The sequence below is a fragment of the Arvicola amphibius genome, chromosome 12 (genome assembly GCF_903992535.2).
Source record: "Arvicola amphibius chromosome 12, mArvAmp1.2, whole genome shotgun sequence".
NCBI classification, from domain to species: Eukaryota; Metazoa; Chordata; class Mammalia; order Rodentia; family Cricetidae; genus Arvicola; species Arvicola amphibius.
This window is the reverse complement of record NC_052058.2, coordinates 2,789,362-2,815,054: the sequence shown is the minus strand read 5'-3', so window position 1 is coordinate 2,815,054 and position 25,693 is coordinate 2,789,362. Positions and strand designations below refer to the sequence as shown.

The following is a 25,693-nucleotide window of genomic DNA, read 5'->3' as shown; positions in this document are numbered from 1 at the left end:
TTTCCTTGCAACCTCCCACCATTCAAAGGAATCAATGTGAATTTACCTGCAGCTTAAGAACTTTGGTTTCCACAGTAATGTATCAGAACCTTTAAAGATGGCCTCAAATTCCTGCCAAGACACGGTAGGGGCGTCTCCACCTGCCACTCGGCCTTCCTTAAAGCCACACTGACTGTGACTTCTGAGTCATCCACTGACCCACGGGTCCTTGAGGAGTCTGCAGCTCTCCTACCAGAAGACAGGCTGCGTTTATGGTGAAAACGCATCATCCCTCATGAATGTAGCCTCTCAGTATTCAGACACTGTATCTGTGCATCAGTTGGAGACTGCCCACATCACAAGGACATTTATGCCCATGAGCAGTTCGTCATTCTGGGGCTTCTCATACGAACACTCTCCATCCAATCCTGCCAAATCCTTTCTCGGGTTCTTCGTTTCTTTTTCCCTTTGTCCGAGTGAGCATGAATAAATTAAAGTGCAAATGAGCAGAGGCTATTTTTGTGGTCAGCTGTGGGTGCTGCCAAGAGCTCCCTTGTGTGGCTGTGGCGCGGGGATGATTTGGGCGCTCCATGGATGATACCCCCTTCTTGACATTTTTAAACAAGCACAAACGATATTTGTAAAAAAAAAAAACAAAGTTTAATTTTATTTATTATGGTAATAAACTATTTTATACATGATACTTGTGTTCGCCTTTCCTTGGCGTGCCATCCAGTCGGTGCTTTCTGATCTCTCAACAGTTCTGGGCTTGCCTCCCATGGCCTGCATGTGTGACCACACACGTGTAGCTTACCACCAACTGTAACTCCAGCTCTGGTTGATCCAGTACCTCCTTCTGGCCTCTCAGACACGTACACACACATGACTCACATAAATGTATCAAATCTTTTTTAAACACTGATCTGGGAACGTCATCTATGACGTGGATGATGACTTAGTTTGGTTCTGGGCATCTTGCTCCCCTCCTTGGGCTCTGTCTTGGCTGTGGACTTGCGCTGCTGGCCTTACTCCTGGGGCTGTCAGTGACTCAGGACCTCATCCAGTGTTTTCCAGAACTGCTGCCAGAGTTACCAGGGCCAGATGACTGACTGCTGCCCAGAGGCTGGCCTCAAGGGTCTGTAAAGCGAGGGGGACTGTAGCAGAGGAAGGTTATTTCTGTCCTGTCACTGTGGGGAGCAGGGAGAGGCAGGACAAAGAGAGCCCTGGATAAGCCACACAGAGAACTAACAGCCAGTGTCTGTTAGCTCCTGAGACCTCGATCGAAATCAGATGGTTTTAACAAACTCAGGCTTCTAGCAACCGAGTGCACTCACTGGCTCTTCCAGAGTAGCTTCAGACTAGGCCTGACTTTTTGTAGATGGCTTCTCTGGGGAGTGCGACATCGCCTACATTATTTATAGGATGTCTCCACATTAGACACTTCCCGATAGCCATTTTTACACCACGGTTTTTCCTAGCAAGCCCTTTCCCCCTACTTGAAGGCCTCGCCCAGACTCCCTCTGCCTGACCACAGATCCTTGCTCTCATTGGTCCATGAAACTAAACAACACTCATTTCCATTCTCCCTCTCCCCGATCCTCAGAACCTTCTGGTACCCCACAGTCGCCTGCCTCGTGTCTCCCCCTTACCAAGCCACTGGTGAGGTCATTAGTGCTCAGCTTACCTGCCCCCTTTGCTCCAGTGAGCACAACACACCAATTCCAGGCCTTCAGCATCTGACCCTCCCATCCCTCCCAATCCCAGCAGCTAGGAAGGAAAGCGGATCTACCTGGTGACTGGGTGTGCATCCTAAGGACGCAGCATCCACTGAGCTGATATTCCCAGGGATGATTCAGGACAATCGCCTGCAGAGAATGAAAAGGCGCTAAGCCCCGTTGGCCCTTCCACCTCATTGTCATGCAGTAAAAACTCATACAGCTGGAGTGGTAAGTATTTGTCCACATTTGCTCCACACACGAGCTCCTCCTGAAAGCTGCCTCCCTCCCCTCCTCCCCCGTGAAACCACGCAGAATTCAGTGTCATTCACCACCTGTCAGCGGTCGCCTGCCCAACATCTCTCTGGAGGGATGAAGTGTTAAGTTATGCATGTTTAGATCTCAATCTTTTTATTTGAAAATATCCAAAATAAGTCTAAAAAATGTGAATTATCTATGTAACAAAGGGTATGCAATAAATTCTCAGTTATTTGAATGAGAATAAGACAATAAAACCAACTAAGCAAAACACACATAGCACGTGGGACCTTGGGCCAACACCCTTCCTGAGGACTTGCCCAATAGCACCTGTCTGTGGGAGCACCCATCTTCTGGCTTTTAAACTCCCATGCTGAGAAAGAAGGGTTCTGTTTTAAACAGAACCGCTGAGAAAGAAGGGTCGGGGGACTCCATGGCTAGAGGTCTTGAAGAACAGCAGCCCCAGTAAAGTTCAGACTGCAGAACTTCCTGGGATCCTCCACGTGTACATCACCCATGCTAGCCAGGCCACCGGGAACATGGCTATGGCTTTGCCGCCTCCCTGCTAAGGACCATTATGTGCAGGCCAGTCCAGAGTCCCCAGTTGCAGAACATGGAAAGGGGTCACCAAAACATCATGGAATGTCTCAGAGAGGCAGGCCTATCGTCCATGCCTAGACAATAAGTATCCACCATGCTGAACCTTTCAACAGATCAACGGTAGTTTCTAGAACAGATGTCACCATGTGTAATTGGGAAGAACCCCAGACTGCTCCGAACTCTGCTTATGCACTGGATAGCTTATTGGGGGTAGGCAGATAATCTTTGAGGCTCCAGAATTAGAAGATTTTCAGGTTGTACATTTTCTGTGATAGAGATAGATGTGAGGCTCTGAATGAAGCATCTTCAGCAGAAGATGAGTTGAAGGTGATCACTCAGGGATGGTCTCAGAATGGAAAGTGTCCTCAGGTATGGTCTCGGAGTGGAAGGTGTCCTCAGGTATGGTCCTGGAGTGGAAGGTGATTGCTCAGGGATGGTCTCAGAATTGAAGGTGATCGCTCAGGGATGCTCTCAGAATGGAAGGTGATTGCTCAGGGATGCTCTCAGAATTGAAGGTGATCGCTCAGGGATGCTCTCAGAATGGAAGGTGTCCTCAGGGATGCTCTCAGAATGGAAGGTGTCCTCAGGGATGGTCCTGGAGTGGAAGGTATCCCCAGGGATGGTCCTGGGGTGGAAGGTGTCCTTCAGGGATGCTCTCGGAGTAAGAGGTCCAGTCAAAATGCCAAGTCCCTTGAAGGCTGACAGCCAGGCTGACCCAGTCCAGTAGCATTAGAGAACTGTGTATGTCTGAGCCCAGGCAATACCCACATGTGAATAACAGTACAGGAACCCCAGGACAGACAGGGTCACCCACGGCCAGCCTGTGTGAAGAGGCAAAGAGGAAAAATGGTTAGCAGGCCTGGGCAGGCCCTCTCTTCCTTCACAAGCAAACTGTCCTCTGAGGAGAGGGCAACTGAACAGCAGGCCTGCCAGAAAGCCAGTTTTGTCTGCACCCAGCAGGCAGGATCCTGAGTGCTCACTGGGGTCACCTGGAAGTGGGGGTACATTACCATAAAGCAAACATACTTAGAAATAGAGCATGCTTTTAAAGAGCAGGTCCTGTGGAAACTAAAGCAAATAACCAGGAGAAAAGCCTGGTTTGTAGGAACCATACTCAGTCTTCAAATGCAGACTGGTTGTCACACTGAATAAAATGCCATTATTTTAGTGCATAGAATTATTAAAGATTAAATATCAGATTTCAAAACTCAGAACTTAGGCTGGAGAGATGGCTCAGCAGTTAGAACACTTGCTGCTCTCGCAGGGGATGGGAGTTTAGTTCCTAGCAACCCTGTGGTGGCTCCTAGCTGCCTCTAACTCCACTTCCAGGGAATTTAATGCCTTATTCTGGCCACCATAGTCACTGCTGTATGTGGAACACATACAAGCCCTAAGACAGACAGACAGACACACACACACACACACACACACACATTAAATAAACAAAAAACAATCAAATAAATAGTAAATCATGTGGGGGAAAACAAACCTCAGAGTTTGGGATTGGAGAAGTGACTCAGCCATTAAGAGCACTTGCTGCTCTTACAGAGGACCTGGGTTCAGTTCCTAGCAGCCACATGGCAGCTCACAACAGTTAGTGAATCCCATTTTAGGGGCTCAAATACCTTCTTCTGGCCTCTGTGGTACCAGGAACACACAGAGCACACATATGTATATGCAGACAGAACATTCATACATGTAAATAAAAATAAATAAATCTTTAAAGACAGGCCTCAGAGCTTTTAGCAGCTCCTTCTAAAACACACATCTTAGGCTACCTGACCTTTCCTTGTCTTTAATATTAATGTCAAATGTTCTTAGGAACGTTAGGGAACTGAAGGTGATACTGAATATACAGAAGCCAAACTCTAGAGATTCAGTGCTGAGTTAGAGGTGCCCCCATGCCAACTTAGGTAAGACAGGCACATACAGTGGGGCTCAGAGGTGTGTCCATGCTACCTCGGGTATGACAAGAATGCACAGTAGGGCTTAAAGGTGCTCCTATGCCACCTCGGGTGAGACAGGCACACACAGCGGGGCTTAGAGGTGTGCCCATGCCATACCAGGTAAGACAGGCACACATAGTAGGGCTTAAAGGTGCTCCCATGCCACCTCAGGTAAGACAGGCACTCACGGTAGGGCTTACTACAATTCTCCTAAGCACTAAGTAACAAAACGAAGAGTGGACAAAGCCCATTTAAGCTGGGGCACATGGCATGGGACAAGTGAGATTACCTCAAGCCACCAAGGGACAGGGCTCATGTGACAAGATCACTGCATAGGTCTGAGGGCAAGTGGGCAGAGGTGTGGGTGGGAAAGAGTTCTCATCCTGGCCATTGGCTGTCATTTTTATTAATGTGAGCTCTATGTCCCTGTGGCAGGTTCAAGTTCAGGCCCCGGCTCTGCCATCCCAGCCTTGACAAAGTCATGAATCTTGAAGGTTAGACTGGTGTTACAGAAACATCCTAACTATCACATTTATAAATGCTGAGTGAAATGTCACACGGCTCTGCATGGTGACAGCAATGTGGTAGGCACTAGAGAAAAGGAAGCGGTGAGAGGGGTAAGGGACACAGAAGTGTATCTCCTGCAAGATCAGCGGGAAAACAGGGATATCGAACCTGGTCTTCTTCCCACCCTTGCCTAGGCTGGCTTCCAGACAGCATCAGCATGATGGCCGGGCCTGAGTCTGCCAGTGCATGCCTCATCCATGGTGGCTGTACCTAATGCCCACAAACTAATGGATTAAAACAGCTGAGATACAATCTCTGATAGCCTTCCAGTCCAGAATTCTGAAACCAAGGTGTTGGCAGAACCACATTCCCTTTGGAGGTTCCAGGCGAGTCTTATTCCTTGGTTCTTCCAGCTTCCAGCAGTTCCTGGCCTTCCTGTGGCTCTCAGTTGTACCATTCTAACCATGGCCCCCATCTTTGTGTGCCTGCCTGCCCTTGTTTCTGAGTCCTCACTTCTTGTATGGACGTGGGTCCCCGACACTCTGCCCTGATGATTGCTTTACAACTCTTAGCTAGTTACATCTGAAATGACTATATTTCCAACTGATGACATGTCCAGAGATTCCAGGAACGTGAATTTGGGAGGAGAGGAGATATTGCTCAAGACAGTTGGATTATTTTTCTGGTGCTTCCAGAGGGTTCCATGAGTCTAGAGACCAGCATCTTGCTTCACTCTGGTTGAGATACAGTTTCAAGGTACTAATCAATATCTGCTCCTCAGGGGGTTGCAGAGAGGGAAGGAAAGATGATGGTTCAGACACAGAAGTACCTGAACTTCATATGTGTTTGTCAGTGGGTGTTTGGTCAATACAGAGCCCTGAGGCCACCTGTAGGCATGAATATGTGAGTATGTTTTACTTATACAAAGCTAGGCCTAGAAGAGCTTTGATTGAAGACCCTGTCAAAGGCCACCTCTGGGAAATCTACCTCTAAGAGGGAAGGGTCCTCAGTCATGGGTCACGGGTTCTAAGCATCCCCCTGCTCTTATTAGACAGTGGTCAGGATACTTGTCATCTGGACTATGATACCTTCGTAAAGCCTTGGTTCCCTTGCTACACAGTAGTAGCACAAAGGTTGTAAAGACTTTACAATACCACATGCCTATCATTCCAGATAGTTGAAGCTGAGCTGGATCATTTAAGTCTGAGAGTTTGAAAATAGCCTGGGCAATTGTGGTGCTTTGAATGAAAATGGCTTCCATAGGCCCATAGCAAGTGGTACTATTAGGAGGTGTGGCCTTATTAGAGTAGGTGTGGCCTTGGAGGAAGTGTATCACAGGGGTGGACTTTGGTGTTTAAAATGCTCAAGCCAGGCCCAGTGTCACTCTCTCCTCCTGTTAGCTGCTGATACAGGTGTAGAACTCTCAGCTATCTCTCCAGCACCGTGTCTGCCTGCATGCCACCATGCTACCCACCATGATGATAACTGATTAGACCTCTGAACTATAAGCCAGGCCCAGTTAAATGTTTTCCTTTATAAGAGTTGCTGTTGTCGTGGTGTCTGCTCACAGCAATAAAACCCTAACAAAGACTAAAACATAGCAAGATCCTATGTCCAAAGTCCCATGATGACAAGGTGAAGACATGGACCACAGCCACCTTTCCAACTACCCCAGCCATACCTCACTCACCATGGTCTGACCGCATGCTAGACCTTACATCATTGGGTACTGTTGACCAGCACACACAGTCCAGCCAAGGCAGTGCTGATTGGCGAAGCTCAAGGGGTGAAAGCATGCTTGGGCAGAGCCTCTTCCTCAGGCTCAGATGAGGACAGCAGCACCCTGAGGACCACTGTGATGTATGGCCACACAGGCTTGTCAGTTATGAAAAGACAGAGTTAACAGGACATGTCTGTGCCAAGTCACTGTCCCCCTTTGCAATCCTCTTTCCTTCTGCTCTTTCCCTAATTGCCAGATTCAAAGATGTCAAAACATCTGGGCTTTTGACACCTTAACCTTACCACATAAACAAATGATAAGTTTAAAGAGACAATTGCTGGCAACTGGAGGTGATCCGAATAGATCGCAATACTGTGGATGCATTGAATAGACAGACCTGGTAGACAGGGCAAAGCCACATATGTGTAGAGATAGCACAGCAGAGTCCCCTAAGATGACCACTACGATTGGACTAGATGGAGCTAATACAGTGGAGGTAGTGACACAGGATATGGTGAGCTGTGTAGTGACTACAGCCCATGAGGAGGTGACAGCTAGTTCTAGGGAAAGCCAGGCTGTGAGATTTGAGGTTATCCTGGCTTGGCGACTCTCTGAGCAGTTTTAACAGCCTGAGAAGACTGGAGATGCTGGGATATGTAGGGAAATGACTGTCATCAAGCATGTCCTCGAGAAGCCAAAGTATGATTCTCTAGGAAGGGGAAAGAGAATCAGAAAAAGAAGTGGGTCTGAACAAAAACTGTTTGAGAGGTCATGTCGTAGGGCTGGGGAGGGGTCACGGTTGGTGATGTTCCTGCCTTGTGTGCACAAGGACCCCAGTTCCATCACTACAATCCACGTGAAAATAAAGAAGTGTGACAGCATGCACCTGCCCTAGGGAGGTGAAGACAGGTGGGTCCTTCAGGCTTGCTGCCAGAACAGTGAGAGATTCTGTCTCAAAATAAAACAAGGTTTAAGAATGACAGTCAGGCTAGAGAGATGGCTCAGCAGTTAACAACACTGGCTGTTCTTCAAGTTGACTCGGGTTCAATACCCAGCATGCAAATGACAGTTTACAATCATCCAGCTCCAGAGGACCCAGCACTCCCTTCTGGCCTCTGGGAACACCAGACACACATGTGGTTCACAGAAATACTCGCAACCAAAACATCATCACAAAAGAAGGACAGCCAAGCTTGTCCTCTGACCTCCACACACAGGCACACCATACATGCATGTCCTCACACACCAGTGTCCCTCCCACATGACACATGAGGAGAAATGGTGCTGCCGCCGTGGCAACCACTATGGAGGTTCCCCCAGACATCAAATCAAACAGAATTATAATACATGTGACTAAAGAATGCAGAGCAGACCCTACAAGAGATATTTGCACACACTCATGGTCACAACATGGTCACAAAGGTACAAGCAACTCAAGCTGGCGGGTGAGTTGATAACTGATGTGCACACACACATACCAGCGAGAAGCCAATTCTGGCAGATGTAACAGCCTCCATGGAACTTGAAGATATCATGCTATGTAATAAGCCGGACACAAAGGAACAAATCTCTGATCCCACTTATATGAGGCCCCAGAGTGGCCAAGTTCATAGACAGAAGAGACAAGCAGTGGCAGGGGCCAGAAGAAGAGAGGAATGAGAAGCACCTGATGGAGACAAAGTTTCAGTTACGGAGGTGATGGCTACGTGACAATGCAAATGTTCTTAATGTTCCTGAGCTACATTTAAAAATAGCTAAAACCTTATTTTTAAGTTATGTAAAATTTACCACAATTATTAAAATAAGAGGCTAAAGCCCTTGGGAAAATAATATATAGTAAATGATTCCATTTATATAAATTTCAAACCGATTGCAATGACAACAATCCGTAGTTACCAGGAGCTGGGACAGGGAGCATGGGTGCAACTGTCTCCTGGGTGATGAAACAGTCTCTTTAACTTCCTCATCCATCCCCGCCCCCTCATTTATCTTCTGAGCTAAGGTCTGGGCACAGTGTGGCCCATGCTAGCCTCCAACTTGTGATTTTCCTGCCTCTGCCTCCCCAGTGCTGGGATCATATGTTTACGCCTTCACACCAGGCAAACGTTTTATAGTTTGATAGTGAGAATGATTTCAAATGTTTACTCCACAGCTGGCAAACATCCACCCAACGTGCATGTGAACAGTTGCTTTTTACTATGGTTTTCAACGATGCTAGAATAAAACCCTCAAAACCGATCCGACATTACAAGTCATAGACTGGCAGCATTGGGCGGCGATGTCCCGGGCTACAGACATCCCAAGGAGCTCAAACAGAGCACGTAAAGAAACACGGTTTGGTTTTTAGATGAGGTTGAGTGTTTAGCCCTGCGTCTTCCCAGGGAGGGTTCTTTTGAGGGTGTCAGGGCCCAATTCTGGGCTCCTGGAGCCCTCCCTTCCTCCACCGGGACATCTCAGATGCTCCTTCTTCTCCCTGCAGACAGTTTGGCAGAGGACAGGCTGATGTAGCTGAGTCAGCACACATCAGTATCCCATGGAGAAATCCACATCTCATGGTAAGGGGAAGAACTGCATGCTGGGGAATGCAGGGGCTGTCAGTCACCCCATCAAAGGCCCACTGAGCTATATGCTTCACAGCATGTCAGTTGTCACCTTGCTCTCCCAAAAGCCACAGCCCACTATTTGCCATTTCTAAGCAAACAGCCTGGGACCAGCAGGTGAACATGATTGGCAGGGATACAACCCTCCGACCCAGCCTCTCGGTCGACAGCACCCTGTGTCCTGTCCACGTGCGAAGCTTACAAATGTGACAGGCTCTGCTAAGTTTACAAGATCATACGCTCAGGTGATCCTTTCAATGCGGAGGTATAAACTGCCGCTCTTTTGAGAGGAAAAAAAAAAACACTGAAAGGAATTCGTGAAAGGAATGTGTTTTCAGGGACTATGCTACAGAATCTGGGTAAAGCACAACACTGGGGACTGGGAAGAGGGCTCGGTGGGTCAAGTGCAAGGGCTTGCTGTGCAAGCATGGGAACCTGAGTTCAACCCCAGCACCCATGTAAGAGGCAGGTGTGGTGGCATGCCTCTGTAACCACAGTGCTGGGGAGACACAGGTGGCTTCTGGGAGTCACCGGCCAGCCAGCCCAGCCAAAATAGCCAGATCCTGGTTCAGTGTGGATGCCGTCCCAAAAAACAAAATAGGAGGAGTTAGAAGGAGACCCCTAAGGTTGAACGTGTACAAGTGTGTGGGTCTTCACATGTATGTATAACACACACAGATATATACCACACACACACACATACCATACACACATACATGCCCCTCCACATGCACCGACCACACAGATGCATAGAGACATACACACATATAGAGATATATCACAGGCACACATACACACACACTCTACACATACCATACACACAGACACTCACATACCATACACACACACACACACACACAGATGCCCCCTACATGCACACACACAGAGACATACACACATACACAGAGACATGTCACAGAAAGACACACACATATACACAGCACACACAGGCAAAATAGATGTTCTTGTTCAATGCTACACTGCCTCTAAAGGGCCCTGAGCTCATTCCCATGCTTGAAAGTGAGATTTAATCCTATCTAGAGTAGGCTAAACTATGTCACATTGTTCTTTCTTTTTATAAAATCTATTACTCACTATTATCTGTAACTAAAACCGCCTTAGCTTATCTCCATCCACCCAAGCAAGGGTTCCAGCCAGAGGCCCCTGCACCTTCTGTCCACTGTCCCTGTAAGCTCCCTGGTACTCACTGACCACCTCCTGGTGAACAGTTCTCTTGAGGGTTGAGGAATACCAACACCGGACCCTCATAGATGGATTCATGGTTTTTACAGCTGAAAGGCCCCCCTTTCTGGTTCCATGAAGCCACTGAATCTCGCCATGAGACTCAAAGCCATTCTGAGAAAGGGAAAAAAACACAAAGCTCAAAGGTAACAAGGTCTGCTGCCTCCTGATACACCTTTCTCTGGCTGGGAGAGTCCCTGAGGTTCAGGAACAAATGTCCCAGCCTGTCCTGGTTAAGGTCACCCTCCACAAAGAGCCTCTGTCAACAAGTTGGCTCAAATATGTCTGGACAACAGGAAAACTGAATAAAGGAGTTGATTCTAGGAGATGGTGAAGAAGAAAGATTCCAGAGTCTTAGGGGTTGATGGATTTGGGGGCCAAAGAGCAGATTCTCTCTTACTGAGACCAGCCCCAGGCAGAACTCTCAGGATCCACGGAGCAGGTACATAGAGGCTGTACCAGTGTTAAATATCTGCACACCTGCCAACCACAGAAGCAGCATCTTCACAGCCTGTGCTGCTCACTCTCCAGTCAGAGGAAGGCACTTCTCTCCTTAGCTCAGAATCCCAGAAGCACAGGCGCTTGCCTAGGTTCTCTCTGCACTTCTCGTGAGGTTTAATATCACCATGCTGTCCATTACTCAAATGCCCCTTTGCAGGGCTGCTTTCATGGAAAGCGTAGCTCCCGGCAGCAGGGTGTATTTAACGATGTGCAGATCCAGTGAGTGGGGGTGAGCGGGATGGCAAGGTACTTCACTTAAATCCTATTTACTCCAGTCGCGGCAGCCAGATCCCGCAAGCCATTCATCAAATGGTCGTGAGCCCAAGGCCCTTCCTCCTCGACTAAATTTAGATCTTTAATAAGCTGTGGGGCAGGAACCTTTTCCCGGCAGAGGGCTGGCTACTGGTCCAGGGACAGGCACAGGAGACGTACAAAGCTGGCCAGGCATCGATGCCAGTGAGCTGCTGAGCCCATTTTCCAAACACCCCAGGGGAACAGATGGAAGTTCTGAGGAATAATGTCGGACCAAAACCCAGGTTTTTAGACCTTACCCGTCTCTTTCCCATCCTCTGATAAGGAAAAAAAAAACCAAAAACAAAAAACAGACAAAATCCCAAACGATTCTTGTATGTTTGCAATGGAAACCCAACGGTAAGAAGACTGCACCCATGTACCCAGGAAGTCACATTTAAAGCCAGAAAGGGGGGGGGGGGGCAGCAGAGAAGGCAAGGCTCAGGTTCCCTGGGGGCATGGATGCTATGAGTGTCAGGACATACTTGTCCAGAGACTGCAGGATGCTGAAGGAAAGGCCTCTGCCACAGCTGCTCTTCAGGAGACTACAGGCGGACATCCCTCAAGATCTAACTGTTTCCATTTCTGTCCAATCTCACAGCCTGTCTCAGCAGGAAGCACGCACCCTATCTCTTAGCCACAGAAAGAATAAGGTCCATCCAGCCGATTTGTAGACTTACTTCAAAGTGCACCTGACTGCTGGGCTCTGAAACGCTACCTGCCTCAGGTTAAGGCAACTGGGCTCTAAGCAGGCCGTCTCCCAGCCTGTTCTTGCCTGCTTTGAATCTCATGCTATCCCCTGACCCAGGTACCCAAGGTCACTCGCAAGAGGTCACAGAAGCCACAGCATCTAACTCTCTTGGGCACCCCTGTTCCTGAGGCCTTCGCTGCCCCACAAAGGGGACTGAGAAACTGTGCTAAGTCCTGTTCCTCCATTAGTATTGGGTTATGCCTGTAGGTGTGAAGGGCTCATCCCAGGGGCTCAGATGACCCTTTAACAACACCATCAAAGTCACAGTCATTTGACTCCAGCTACGGCCTGACCCCAGGAGCTCCAGCCGGGAGACAGAGCCAGGTCCCCCAGGGAGCACCCTGTCATCCTCAGCAGCATTTTCTTGCTAGAATGTTGTGTGCTCGTTTGAAACAGCACCCACAGCCGCCTGTATAAATCACCTTGTTCACAGTCAATTTCACATCCTGATGAAGCCAACCCCTGTGCATTTCTCTTCCTGTCCCAGCTCCCGGCACAAGCGGCAGGCGTGTACCAAAGCGCTCACTGCCATAAAGTAAAATTATTTCACGTGACATTGAGGGGGCGAGAAGAACAGCCCAGAGTCACTCATCCTGATCCAGACAGGAACGCAGAGGTGGAGCCAACAAACACATTTTCTCTCCCCAGGGTCACCAGGGTGGGGCATCTGCTTCCCAGGAAATCGTCTGCAACATTGTTGCTACTCTGCTACACTGTGGCCAAGGCTGCCCAGTCACGGGCTGGCCGTTTCTCCTCCTTAGCTTTGGTTGCTAGTACAGCCTCAGAGACTGTGGTTCATGGTTAATTCATAACCAAGCTATGCAACATGGTGGGTGCTGCCCACCTAGCATATGGGTTAAGGAAAGCTGCCTCCTGACAGAAAAGGCCACAAGCTGGGAGTCCAGTGCTTTACGCATCCAAATCTGTACAGGGGCTGCGTTACCCTCAGGCAAGCCTATCAAGACCCTGGTGGATGCCTGAGGCAGCAGGCTTTCTTCTACACACGTAGCTGCAACATACTTCAACTCGAAGCCAAACACAATGAGAAATGAACAAGCCATAGCAAACCAAACCAGTGTAACAACATACAGCAATACATCAGTGGCTGCGGTATCTCTGCTAGTGTCCTGTTGTTCTGTGGCCACCCTTCATCATTGGGTGATGGGAAATGGTATGTGATAAGATGAAGGCGTGTGGTGTAGCAGTAGGCTAATGTTGATTAGTGGGTCAGGAGGAGGACGCCTGCTTATACAAGCCCGGCTCCCTGAACTGGTGGCAATAACACAGTGTGGGCATACTGGCCAGAGGGGTGATTCATGCACAGGGTGCCATGGGGTAGGACGATGTGATGTTCTATCATGGTTCTCAGATTCACAGACGGAAATTTATGAATTATTTCTATAATTGCTCATTTGATACATATTTGGACTGAGCTTGAGCACACACTTCAGAGCTGAATTCTCAGAAGGACCCCATAGAGGACTGAGGAGATGGATGGCTTTGTGGGGGAAATGTCTGCTTTGCAATGATGAGGACTTGAGTGACATCTTCAGGCCTGGGGTCTACGTCTGTGAGCCCAGGACTAGGGGGACATGCAATAGGATCGCCACAGGAAGGCGCCCAGCATCCAGATGTGCTCTCCACATCCACAGGCACACACAGCAGGCAAAGGCTGCACTTTCCCGAAGGCGAGGAATCCCCTTCCTTCTTTCCAGGACTCACATGGCGAATGACAGTGAGCCTGAAGAAACAGATACAACCTGCCACCTTTCAGTTCCCATTGATAAAACTGCATGGCCCTCCTCAGGCTAACTAAGAATGCAAAGGGCCCAAGCCACACCCACACATCATCTGTCTGTTTGGCTTCCGTTTCCCGGACGGTAGGATGTAGTCAGTAGACAGAAACGCCTGGGTATCATCTGCACTTGTCAGTGTGCTTGGGAGGAAGACACCTGCTGTATGTTTACCATGACTCCCTAGACACACGGATGATGGCAGGGCAGAGATGTGTGCCACCCTGTACCTACAGCTGTCGCTGATGTCAGCGAATCCTCCGGAAGGCTCGAGCAAGGGAGGGAATCACTGTTGGAACCATGTGCACATCTGGAAAGGGGGGTGGGCAAGTGTATCTGGTGTGTTCCATGCCTAGCACAGCTGTTATAATAAAGATCCCAATGGACTCAGCTTGAATTCTGGAACAAACAAAACCAACGGCATGCTCCCAACAGCAGAAGCTGCTTCCTGGATCTCTCAGCACCACAGTGGGCTGGGAACCGAGGGAGCCACCGGGGCAAGGAAGAAGGTGTCTCTGCCTGCAGTCAAAATCGCTGTGTTCCCACTTCGCCAGCCCACAGACTGACTCTTCAGAAGTCTGCTTTGCTGACAGGTACACTGTGGAACAGGACAGAGTTTAAAGCTGGGGTTCACAGAGGGAGAACTCTCCCTTCCAGTGGCCACTGCTTCTAGGGCAGGAGTAGCGCCGGGCTCGGCAGCGCCATCACCGGTCTCTCGTGCCCACTCCCACCACTGGGCTGGTGACACAGGCTGGCTGTGGTGTTCCTTGGAGGGTACTGAGCCAATCATCAGTGCACATTTGAACCGAGGCTGCCTTTTGCCGTCTCAGAAGGAGAGTCCCAGAAGAATGTGGGTTCCACACCTACACATGGTGTTTGAGACAGGCTTCTCAGCTTCAGCTCCTGGAGCAGAGGGATGGGAGAGGCAAGGACAAGGTCTGGGCTCAGGGAATGTGATGGTGAGGATAGTGTCCCCAGCCTGCCTGTCCTCTCACTGCTGGTCAAAGGGCTGCAGGCGGCTCATGCTCCAGAGTGCTGAGACAGGGGCAAAGGTTTGGGGAGGCAGAACAGGCCATGACCCAGGGCCCCTCTCTCCGCAAAGTACATCCAGACTCACTAGGGATGGGGCAAGGGTTCGTATGTCACTGTCCTGTGAAGACGAAGGGACCCCGCAGGGCCCTCCTATGAAAGTCACGCAGCCTGGAGAGCCAAGGCTTTGCTGACAGTCACAGGGTTTTCAGCTGCCATGGGCGCCCTTCCCTAAGGACCCACTTCCACCAGAATATCAGGCCACAGAGCCTTGTGGGATCATGGAGGAACACAACCACTGGATCAGGACAGGAGCCAAGGTCACTGCTGCTGTCATCTTGGGAAATGGGGACTGGGAGGGGCATTCAGCTTAACATGGGGTTGAAACGAGGCATATAAGCAGATTGCATCCAGGCCGAGAGTTCTATGGTGTGCTGACCGAGACAGTTCACAGGCACAACACCAGTAGACCTGGAAGGACCCTCCATGTAGGTGTGTGACAAGCCAACGTCCCAAATGGAAAAAGGTCACAAGGTCATCGGGAAAGGGAATCAGACTTATTCTATGTCGCTCCAGAAGGCAGAACCAGGGCCAGTGGGTCACAGGCAATTTCTTAACCACCCCCCCCGCCAATGAAAAGCGAGCTTCCTGGTCCTCATTACGCAGCCTTCAGGCAATGTAGAGGTCTTTCAATAGGAAGGTGAACACAGAAGTCTGTCTCCGGGGGTGGGTAAGTTAGGGGCACTGGCTGATGCTGGGGGATATTATTTTCAGGTGTGTGGCTTTTGTTCACACTGTATCTGTGAAGTTGTGTCACTGTGCCTGTCTGAAACACCTGGTCCTAATAAAGAGATGAACGGCCAATAGCAAAGGCAGGAGCAAAGATAGGCGGGGCTGGCAGGCAGAGAGAATAAATGGAAGGAGGAGCAAGAGAAGCAGGAGAGGAGGACATCAGGGGCCAGCCACCCAGCTACACAGCAAGACACAGGGAAAGAGTAAGGTATACAGACTAGAGAAAGATAAAAGCCCAAAGGCAAAAGGTAGTTGGGATAATTTAAGATAAGAAAAGCTGACAAGAAGCAAGCCAAACAAAGGCCGGGCATTCTTAAGTAATAATAAGCCACCTGCCTCCATGTGATTAGTTGGGAGCTGGGTGGTGGGCCCCTCAAAAAGCCAAAAGAGTAAAATATCACACAATAGGCTGACACCTCCCTGTGACACAAACGCCCTCAAGTCATCCCTCCTCCCTGGGGAAGCAGATGACAAGTCCACGTACAAGCATGGCTACGGGCTACGGGCTTGGGCTCGGGCTGGACAGGAGTCCTGTGTCAGAGAGCAGGTGGTGCCCCCTGCAAGCCGTGACTGCGTCAGAAGGCGGAGTCTCAGGGTTGACGTGCCTGAGGTGACTCATGCCTTTCTCAGCTCTTGGATGACGCAGAAAGATGCTCACGCATCTAAAAGGCCTCCCTCGGAAGAACAGCGTGTTCCCCTTTGGTTCCATGCTCTGTCTGATGGCCCCAAGGGTAGGTCTGCTGGGGACAGCAGGCTCATGCCACTGGATACTGGACTCCAGCTGGTATGCATATACGCTTCCCACTCCAAGGATCCTTCCGGCAGCTCTAAGCGGTGGGTAAGCTGGACTTTTGGATCTGCTAGGGCCCTCTGCAGGGCAGACACTGAGGGAACTCCAGCCTTCCTGTCCACAGCTGCTCTGCTGGGAATCCACACTGGGAATCCACAGGCAGAGAGGCCTGGATGTGGCACAGAAGTGGAGGGAAGCAGCCTGGAGCTTGTGAGTTAGGGTAGGAGGTCTTCAGGCTCGGCAGAGTGACCGTGCTTCTCTTCTGGGCTGATAGTCCCCAGAGGCGTCGCCACTGCAACACCAAAAATAAACTCTGAAATATATGCTGGGTTTACATGCGAACACCACACTGTCTCTTCATCTCTTTTTAATGGCTCCACATCTTGGCCGTTTCCATAAATGTACCTTGTGTGGTGGTCTGCAGGAAAAAGGTCCCCTGCCGTCTCCAGGGTAGTGTCTGGGGAGGTTGGGGGGTCTTTAGGAGGAAGCGTGACAGTGGGGGTGGGCTTTGAAGGTGTAGAGCCGCGCCCTATCCCCTGAATTCTCTCTGTTTCCTGCGTGTGGATGAAAATGTGAAGGCCAGCGCCATGCTTCTGCCGCCATGCTTGTTTCCCCGACAGCTGCCATGCCGCCCCCACCATGATGGACTCTGTCCCTCTGGAGCCAGAAGCCAGCTACCGCTTCCTTCACCAAGTTGTGTCTCAGCAGCTGAGACCAACTCCATGCTTTCTCACAGCGTGCCTCCTGTACTCTGGTGGCTTCCAGCAGTCCTTCATTCCTGCCCCTTTGCTAGGACAGACAAGGCAGCCAGCCGCAAATGTCCTCCTTCTCACATCACAGGTGTGAACTCACATCTGAAGGACCGGAAGTGGGATTTCTGTATCACTTTCACAGCTCCTCCAAGCTTCCGGCCCTGGGAGGGAAGGCGGCTTCCTGCCAACCTCAAAAGGAGAGTGAGGTTGCAGGGGCTGGAGGTGTGGCTCAGCCGTAGAGCCCTGCTTAGGCTGTATGCGTCCCCCTGGGCCATCACCAGCATCAGCATTGGGGTGGTGGGAACAAACACTAAAGTTGGGCATCTTTTCCTTGATTTAATTTCCTTGTCCTGGGAATGCTCTGTTCCCATCCTCTCTCCATTCGTTTCCAGGCTGAAGCTGCTCCCTTAACGGACACGTGGGTGTGAAGTCATGACTACATTCACCCTGAAGGGTGTTCTGCAGCTGTCCACCCCAGAAGGAAAAGGCCAAGCCCCAAGTCGGAGGGGCTGCCACAGACGAGGCAGGTCTAGGGCTCTCTGCTTTGTCGGGAAGGGCTACGATGCCGGGCATAAGGCTGTGGGTGGACGCATGTGCAAAGCATATGGCCAGCAGCACATCTGCCTCCAGAGCAGCTTGGGGCACTGCTGCTTCTAATTATTTATTAAGTGAGCAAATCAAAACAAACTACATCATCATTAACTCAGCAAGGGGGTCACATGAGCCGAGCTGGGAAGGCTGTATGCTGTGTTTTTTATTCCACAGGCCCTCAGGCTGTCCAGCTAGGCAAAGGGCTGCACTTGCTCCCTCTCTCCTCCCTTTCTCACCACCCCTTCCCCCTGCCTCTCCCTGTCCCTCCTCTCCCCCCTCATCCTCTCTCCCTTCTATCCATCCCTTCCACTGATGAACTGCTTAGTACTAACTCAAGAGTGGGCAAAATTTTGCCCCTAGATGGAACAGTCCCTCCCCTAGCTCTGCACACAAGGTCCCCTTTCAGGTCAGGGCTAGTCTGTGGCTGTAGTGAGTGAAGGCAGGGTTATGTTACTTGCCTCTGCCACACCCCTGCCGTGAATCCACTAACCCATTCTCTGGGTTCCCGTTCCTGCCACTCAAGCCCTCCACCAGGAACAAGCTGAAGAGCCTGCTTTATTGACCCTGAGAACCAGATTCTCCACGCGCCTATGCTGATGGTCCTGGCCATGTCACTAAGCCGTTTTGCTCTCTACCCTGAGCAATGCCCACTGTGAGGAGGAAGGGGAAGAATGGGCTTCTTGTTGCAAGCTGTGAGTGCAGAGGGCAGCAGGAGACCCCCAGCCTCAACAGCACTCTCTTCCTGGGGTCTGCAGCATCCCCAGGAAACTGAGAGGCGTAGGGGAGGTGCCCCAGAAGGTGTGAGCCCGAGAACCTCTTCTCTGAGCCCCTATCTGCCTTGTCCCCCAGCCCTGAGGTGAGCACTCTTCTCTATAGTCAGCAGAGTCTAAGTCACCAAGTGTCCCTGCCGACTTCCCGGTTTCTAGTCCTTGTGTATTTCCGTGTATCAAATCTCTCCTGTTTGACATACCCAGCATGCTCTCTGTTTTCACAGATTAGGCCATCTATAATAGTTTTTATTAACTGTCACCCTGACAAAATCTAGAATCACTTATGAGATGGTCTCTGGGCATGTCTGTGGGGTGTTATCTTGATTGTCATAATTGAGGTACAAAGATAACCTCCCACCCTCTCACTCCCAGACCCCGACCCTGGTGGATGAGACTACTCCCTGGCTGGATCCTGGACAGGAGTGGAGAAAGGGGGCCTAGTACACCATGAACCTACAGTTCCCTGTTCCTGATGATAGAGGGGCCACTGCTGCAGGCGCCTGCCACCTTGCCTTCCTGGCCCACAATGAACTACAATCGTTGTGATCAATATGATATAAACCCTATCTCCCTTAAGTTGCTTCTGCCGGATTATTTTATCATTGTAATAGGAAAAGAAACTACATCATCTAACTATGTCCAACAATAGATAGAGGCTGACCAGTGTTTCCACGGTAGCAGGGAGGATTGGTGAGGAGAGGCAATCGCTGCCGAGTCTGGAGAGATGTAGACTTCCATGTACAGAGGCATCCAGACCCCAAGGGCTCAGGTTTCGTGGAGAGGCAACTGGAGGAGCGACCATCAACCTTTCTGTCTCATGGTCAGTCACATCGATTTTAACCACATCACACCAGACTCCCTGAAGGGCTGTTTCTCTCTCTCCAGGGGTGAGACTGTGTAGCTGACGATAGCCCAGGGCTTTCTAAGACAGCATCTGTCAGTAGATTTCATGTGGCTGGTGATTTTTCTCTTTTTCCTTCTGAGTTTAATTTGAGGACGTGTAAAAGTTTTATTTGGTCCACTCAGACAAAATAGAAGGGGCAATGCTGTAAGGCCACGGAAGTGCCCAGGGCTCACCAGCTCTGGCTTCTCCCTTCATCTCCACTGCTTATAGGGGGGAGGGCTCAACAGCTTGTGAAAGTGGGAACTATTTGTGGCTATCCAGCTACTCTGGAAAAAAACTGAAGACATCCAAGAACTTCCAGGTGTTCTGATAAGATCTTGAGTTGTATATAAATCCCCTTAAACATATTTATAGTTGCTAAATTACAAAGCCACGAGTCAAATACCCCTGTGTTACATTTGCCCTATGTGTATATATGTGGGAATGTGCGCACATGCCTGTGTGCTTGTATATGCGTGCATTTGTGTGTGCATATGCACATGTGTGTGCACAAGCATGCACACAGGTGTATGAGGGGTATACATGTACCCATTTGCATGCATGTGTAGGCCAGAGGACACTGTGTATCCTGCTCTGAGATGGTTTGAATGAGATGACCTCCATAGGCCTCAGGCATTTGAATACTTGGTTCCCAGCTGGTGGAACTGTTTGGGGAGGATTAGGAAGTGTGGCCTTGCTGGAGGAGGTGTGTCACTGGGGATGGCCTTTGCAGTTTTTTTGAGGCTGGTACCATTTCAAGCTTATTCTCTCGGCTTCTTGTTTGTGAATCTCACAATGCGAGTTCTCAGCTGCTGCTCCAGCGCCTGCCTGCCTGCCCACCCGCCTGCCTGCCCACCGGCCTGCCTGCGATCCATCTGATGGAGATGGACTCCTCCCTCCAGAACCATAAGCTGCAAACACTTTCTTCTACAAGTTGTCTCGGTCATAATGTTCTATCACAGCAGCAGATAACACCATGTTTCATCACACCTTGCCTTTCTCCCTCCAGATGGGATGTCTTGCTGAGCCTGAAACGTTGCTTTTCAGCTAGGCTGGCTGTCTGCAGTGACCCTCCTTTTTCTGCTTCCCCCCAGTCCCAGTCCTGGGATTATACAGCTCTGTGGTCATGCCTGGCCTTTACACAGTCTCTAAACTCACGTTCACTCAGAAAGTACTCTCACCCCTGAGCTGTCCCCTTGGCCCTGCATTTGTTCCTTCAATAAAGAAAAGGATATTTTGCTCCTTTCTGTTAAACCCTGGAATGAGCAGACAGCTCAACCCTTCCGTGGGAGCTTACCAATGCATGCTTCAGCAGAGCGTCTAGAATGAGGAGCCAGGAGGAAGAAACGCCCTGGGGTAGACCTTGGCTAAGGTTTCCTGAGCCCCAATTGTGAGCTAGCTCTGGACATTGGTTGTCTGAGCCTTTTGTTTCCTTGACTTTAAAATCCACTCTACCTCAGCCACAGCAATGCTTGGCTCCAGTATGTGCTGTCTTTGCTGTCTGTCTGTGAACCTAACAGCAGCAGTGCAGCACCCTGACTGACCCACAGCCTCCAGGCCTAACCAGCTTACCTTCTGTATTCCCTGCCATCCCCTCCATCCCCTGACACTGGGAGGTGGCCCAGGGCTTTGTAGATGCGAGGCAAGCACTCAGCCGCTGATCTCCAACCACAGAAGTGTGGTTGAGACCAGATCCCATGACGATGAGGCTGATGCTGGCGGTGAACGTTCCAGCCTGCTACCTCGGCCCCTGAAGATTGCAGCATGGGCTTCTAAGGGTGCCACAGAGCTAGGGTTTGTTTTGAGCTGTTTTTATGCCAGGACTCCTGAAAGACTCCCTATTTCCGATCTTAGACTCAAGGAGGAATGGGTGCCTGCATAGGAATCCAGACAAGATCCCAAACTGAAGACAGCCATGTATCCAAGCACAGCCCTTTGGCTTACATACGAGAGCTGAATACACAGCCAAATATACACAATATTGCATGTGTCCCTCTCACCCTCCCTAAGCATGTGGAGCCAGCACTATACACTTGGGCCGACTCCAGGGCTTCAAATTACACGAAGCTGTTTTCATATACACCAACTGGGTTATTTAACATGAAATCAAACAATTCTGGATGTCTGAGCCTGAATAAACTATAAAATTATTATACTTAGAATGGACTGTTTTTTTTTTTCCAAAGCCTCCATCCTGGTGTCACTTGAATTGAACCCCAAATTTCCTGCAATTCCTATATGTAGGCATGTTAATTCCAACGTGCCTAATACAACCTGCACTTGCATTTTGCATAATGTAAGCTTATGCCTCTGTGCAGTCTTCAGATTAATCTTGCATTCTGTATCATCACGCATACCACACATACGGCCACTAATTTCTCTATGGAGAGGCTGAAAATGCATGTACAGAGCTACAAAAATCAATCAGCTTTGACACTGAGTGAGCGTAGATTCGGACTCTGGGGATTAACAACCAAATAGCACTGAATACACAGGCTGGATACTGAGGGCAAGGCTTCAGACCTCAGCCAATGACTACCGAGTCCAGAGACGGGTGGTGGCAGATAAAAAGAGAGGCAAAGACTCCTAAGACAGAGGGAGGGCAGCCTGGATAATGCATGCATGGCTTCAGTTCCCTGGCATGACGGGATGAATGGGATGAGTCACCTGGAAAAATCAGTCTGAACAGCTGTGGTCCTGTGCCCCGTTGTCCTATGCCCCCACTGTTCTGTGCCCCACTGTCCTATGCTCCTGCTGTCCCCTCTTGGGATGAGGGAGGAGCGAGAGGCTCTCTCTGCCCTGGGGCTGTGAGTTGACAGGGTTTTCATGGCCAGGACTTCCCAAAAGCACAAGCACACGGTGAGGGTGTGTGCGTGTGTGTGCGTGTACGTGCACATGGTAAGTGTTGGGAGGGTAGGTGAGGAAGGATGGAGGAGCAAAGTTCCTTTGAGTCTCCTGCCCAGAGGTGGGACACAGGAAGGAAGCCTGGGCTTGGAAGCGGTCAGCAGTCAAGAAGCAAAATCAACAAGAACCACAAGTCTTCCTTTAGTCGCCGTGAGATTTAAAACCCTGTGTGAAAGTCCGCCTACTGTGAGACCCAACTTACCTGAAACTGTAAATTCAGCAGGACAAGTTGCAAACCACACAAAAAAAAATAGATGATGTTACAGGAACAGGGAACTGGCCCAATGCCCACGCCTAGACACCAATAACTGAATTTAAATTTAACTTCTGTTTCCTCCCATATTTGTCCTCAAACTTGTGTTCTTGTAAACACCAGAGCGAGGCCTTCAGACACATCCAGGCCCTAGCTGTTATTATAGACATACTGGGCTAGGGATGTAGAGAATATCAGAGCGGGAGAAGTTCTTTGGTGGTGAGGACAGAGGGTCAAGAAGGTGGTCGCAGCTCTGTGCAAGGATGCCTACAAGATGTGTCTCACACAGATACCGATCATCTCCCTGGACAGAAGAAAATGGCCCCAGTGGGTAGGGCAAGAAAGAGTAGGAAGGGGCAGGTCTAGGGCCCCTGCCTCAGAATGTGGCTGGGGGGAGGGCTCCCTCAGAAGGAATCAGGCTGAGTCAATCTCTACTAGTAGAGGCTCTAAATTCAAGAAGACTGCCATGCTCTGAGAGAAGGAAAAACAGACACAGACAGAAAGACAGGGAGAGTGGCATGTGATGAGACAAGTCAGAAAAGACATGGCCGGCCACAAGTCAAGGACATCAAGGGTGGACAGCTACCACCAAGGCTAGCATGGAGGACAGACAGACAGCCACTGCTAGGGCTGACACCAAGGATGGAAAGACAGCAACCACCATACCTGGAAGAATGAGAAGGATCTACCCAGACTCTCAGTGACAGCAGGCCTTCCCAGGGTTTTGGTGGCAGCCTTGCTGCCTTAAGGGCTATTTTCTAAATCCTAATTATCCAGTTCTGCCATGACAGTCTTAGAAAGCTAAGAAGAAATCGTCCATTACTTTAGCCCATTATGAGGGTATGTAATTTTACTGCAAATTGGAATAACTGGGATATTACATTTTTTTTGTTTTAGAAATAATGAGTAAACTGGAGATGTGCAGATATGGTCAGCTTGTGATTAAACTCCTCAGCGTTATTTTAAATACTCAACAAGACATTTCATTTAGAGTTTGGGCTCATATTCATTTTTACAGTCCACAGTTGGTATTATCAAAGATTTGTAAATTGAAGATAAAGATGCCTTTCTGCAAGACAAGCCAGCAAAGAGCAGGCAGGAAGTGGTTGTCCCTGGGCTCTGAGATCACAGGTCGTCCTTCCTTCTTTTCTGCTGCTTTGAAATGTTCCTCATTAGATTCTACATATTTTCAGAGAAACACATTTTTTACTCGCAAGAGCTATTACTCTTCCCATAAAAGGAAAAAAAAACAATAGGATTCAAGCCTTCTTATCTTGGTGCTTTTATCTTTCTTGACTATTGACCCCAGGGCTCAGGGTTGTGTTCACAACCTCCTGATCAGAGCTAAGAGGAGAAAGGCAGATCGCACAATGCAGAACAGCCTTCAGAGGCCAGGAAAGGATGAACCTGAATGTCTCTACCAAAGCCAGAGGCCAGGCTGGGAAACAAGTGTGTGTGGGGGGGGGGAGCTTTTCTTTTTAGTGCCATACCATGGATAGTTATGTGCAAGAGATTGTACAAATAGGCTTTCAAGTCCTGTTGCTCAGTCAACAAATACTCTTGTGAAAATAGTCAAACATGTCTGGAGACAGAGCCCAGAGACCTGGATAGTTTTATGTCAACTTGACAGAAGTTAAAGTAAGGCTCTCTCTCCCTCCCTCTCCCCCCCCCCCATCTCTCCTAGTTTTTGAGACAAGGTTTCTCTGTGTAGCCCTAGCTGTCCTGGAACTCACTGTATACACCACGCTGGTCTTAAACTCACAGAGATCCGTCTGCCTCTGCCTCCTCAGGACTGGGGTTGAAAGTGTGTGCCACCAACACTGGTCAGCATTTTCTTAATTACTGACTGATATGAAAGGGCCCAGTCCATTGTGGGTGGTGTCATCTTTGGGCAGGTGGTCTTAGGTTCTATAAGAAAGAAGTCTGAACAAGAAGGAGCCAGTAAGCAACTCTCCTCCATGGACTCTGTGCCAGCTCCTGCCTCCAGGTTCTGCCATGTCTGAGTTCTTGTCCTGACTGCTTTCAATGAGAAACTACAGTGTGGAAGTGTCAGCCAAATAAACCCTTCTCCAACTTTATTTTTTGTCATAGTTTTTCATCATAGCAATAGGAACCCTAAATAAGATAACCGGTCAGAAAAAAAAAAAAAAAACAAAAACGCTCACTGTGAAAGTGTGAAGACCAAAGTTCAATTCCTAGAGCACACATAAACATATAACATCATAGTCTATATCTGTATCCCAATACTCGGGAGGAAGACACAGAGAACTCACTGGGGCTTGCTGACTACCCAACCTAGACCAATTGGAGAGCTTCAGGTTAATGAGAGACTATCTCAAAACATAAGTCAACATTCCTAAGAATGACACCAAGGTTGACTTTTGGTCTCCATCACACACAAGGACATACATATGTTGGGGGCTGCAGACCCCTGGCCCCTTGACTTTGTTTGCCTGCTGGAGTGAAACAACTTGTTTTCCTGTGCCTGCAGCTGCTCTGAGCATGAGGCCCTCATGAGTTCCTGATAGCAGGGGAATTAATTCTAGTGGGTTTTGTAGTTGGAAATCCCAATAGCTGAGGCATGGTTATCAGTTAAGGATCCCTATATAAGCTTCCCTGGAGCACAATAAAGTTGGCATTCTTGTTTCAAGGATGACCCGAGTCCCCGTGTCTCTGTCTATCTGTGTGTCTGTGTTTAAATCTCCAGCCCTTCCCAGCTCACAAACTATAGCACAGCATAGCGCAGAGTGCTCAGAACAAGCGTAGTATTTTACACATGTGCATGTTTATTTACACAAACACAGGCACCCACATTCACACTGACACTCACAGACACACACATATACAGATACACATGCACTCTCACACACCCACATACTCCACACGCACAATCACACATAACTAAAATTAAGTAGGAAGTTCTAATTCTGCTATTCACCATACACTGTACTCAAAAGAACAACCCCATGTTACACTTACTATAAAGAAAGGTGATTTGAACCCCCACAACACTAAAACAAAATATG

The 25,693-nt window shown here is 49.3% G+C and overlaps 1 protein-coding gene across 3 annotated transcripts in view; it reads right to left on the bottom strand.

The window, feature by feature from the left end:
• Positions 1 to 2,217: 2,217 nt before the first annotated feature.
• Positions 2,218 to 25,693, bottom strand: part of Hhat (hedgehog acyltransferase) — a 244,737-nt gene continuing 221,261 nt past the window's right edge. For all 3 annotated transcript variants that reach the window (XM_038349791.1, XM_038349792.1, XM_038349793.1), the window contains one exon: positions 2,218 to 3,373. In XM_038349791.1, the coding sequence (XP_038205719.1) occupies positions 3,282 to 3,373 (92 nt within the window). In that variant the 3' untranslated portion in view covers positions 2,218 to 3,281. The remainder of the gene's footprint in view (positions 3,374 to 25,693) is intronic.